The 1,556-nt window shown below is 40.1% G+C and overlaps 1 protein-coding gene across 1 annotated transcript in view; it reads right to left on the bottom strand.

The window, feature by feature from the left end:
- wwc1 (WW and C2 domain containing 1) overlaps nucleotides 1–1,240 on the bottom strand; it is a 51,078-nt gene extending 49,838 nt beyond the window's left edge. The window contains exon 1 of the mRNA XM_016491985.1: nucleotides 305–1,240. Coding sequence (XP_016347471.1) covers nucleotides 305–423 — 119 coding nt within the window. The 5' untranslated portion in view covers nucleotides 424–1,240. The remainder of the gene's footprint in view (nucleotides 1–304) is intronic.
- Nucleotides 1,241–1,556: the final 316 nt, after the last annotated feature.

Genomic DNA, 1,556 nt, shown 5'->3' on the forward strand with positions numbered 1-1,556 from the left:
TTTTGTGTTAAAGTCCAAGAGGACTTAAGTGGTAAAGCTGGCACTGATCATGGGTTCCTGGATAAACAAAGCAATATTTCAACATGGAAAAAACACTGAAATGGACCCTAAAATGCATCCATTTTAGGTGCTTTGACTGTGTGTATATAATTTGAGAAGTGAACTGTATTACAAAACAAAGAGGATATGAATTTCCACAGATTCACTGAATCACAACTGCACATATAAGCAATACACTCAGCATGCATCTGTATACTGAGTAAGCAAGTATGCATTCCCAGAACGTGCAGTACTCATCACGTACCTATCCCTTGGGTCAATCCAACTGGTGGTATGGTTAATATGGTCTATATAATAGACCTTCCCATCAAAATCTCGGGCCTCTTCCCAACCCTCTGGCAATGGTAACTCCTTCCTTGGCATGACCAACTAGTCTCCATGTAATTTTCTCTGTAAGTCTTCTAAATTGATTTGAAAGCAAACCGTGTGTTGCTTTTCATGGACTAGTCCAAATTTAAACCTAACGCATAAGGAAAGTGCCATTAATTAGCCACAGAGATGTATTCCATATAATCCATGATACGGTTTCCAATATTCCAGTTCAGTTCCTGCAGCCTATATATTAGGCATTGTTTTCAAGAGCGAACGTTGTTAAATGAATGAATGAATGAGGGTGTGATGCTCTGAATCGGGTAACTTTGCCGCAAGAGTTGCGCTTATGGTGAGAAACTCTTCGTTTCTTGTGCATTCTCGGTCAAGTACGCAATACATCAATCAGTCATCTTTTCTGGCGGAGCCTGATGGATGGTTAACTCGCGAAACTTTCAAAGGTCGTGCGCGAGAGTTTTCCTCCAAGAAAAGAAAACCAAAAAGTAATTTCAAAGTCCACAAAATTCCCTCCGAGCAGTAAAGACAGCAAACGAATTAATTCTCCAGCATTATCCACAAGTATTTCAGCGCGTCTAGAAGGTTTTTTCGCTCAGTGACTGCCCACCATGTTTTAGCGACAACTGTGCTAGCTTGTTAGCCCAAAAGCTCGTTATATAGGCAACGCAAACAGTTACTCCACACACACGTATTCCGTATCTTCTCGTTTTGTCGATGCATTCATATCACTTCCACAGCATTTCGGCAATTTCTTTTAAAAGTAGCGAGTTTCTTCCTCATTTGTTTCCAAATGTTGTCTTCTCCTTTAAGTGGCTGTGTGCGGTTCTCCCCCGTAGTCAAGCTCGGTCGCTATGCTGCGGTTGGAATGGATTACGTCATACAGGTGATGGCCGTAGCCCCTCTAGTAGCAGTGCACACTCAGACTATTCATTAGAAGCCAAGACAGGTTTTATCATTTTGTATGTTATAAATGATGGAAAGTTTTCTTCCTATTTATTACGTATGGGCGGTATTGGGGACATTTATCACATGTCCTGGAATAAAGATCAACTTTTAAGTGGATTTTTAATATTCAGTGTGTGATGATGTGATATTTTATTTAATGACATTTACCACTTTTTGGAGGTGTTGAATAAGCCCTGGAATAGTTAACATAAGAAGTAAACTTG

The sequence above is a fragment of the Sinocyclocheilus anshuiensis genome, unplaced genomic scaffold, assembly GCF_001515605.1.
Source record: "Sinocyclocheilus anshuiensis isolate Anshui unplaced genomic scaffold, SAMN03320099.WGS_v1.1 scaffold943, whole genome shotgun sequence".
NCBI classification, from domain to species: domain Eukaryota; kingdom Metazoa; phylum Chordata; class Actinopteri; order Cypriniformes; family Cyprinidae; genus Sinocyclocheilus; species Sinocyclocheilus anshuiensis.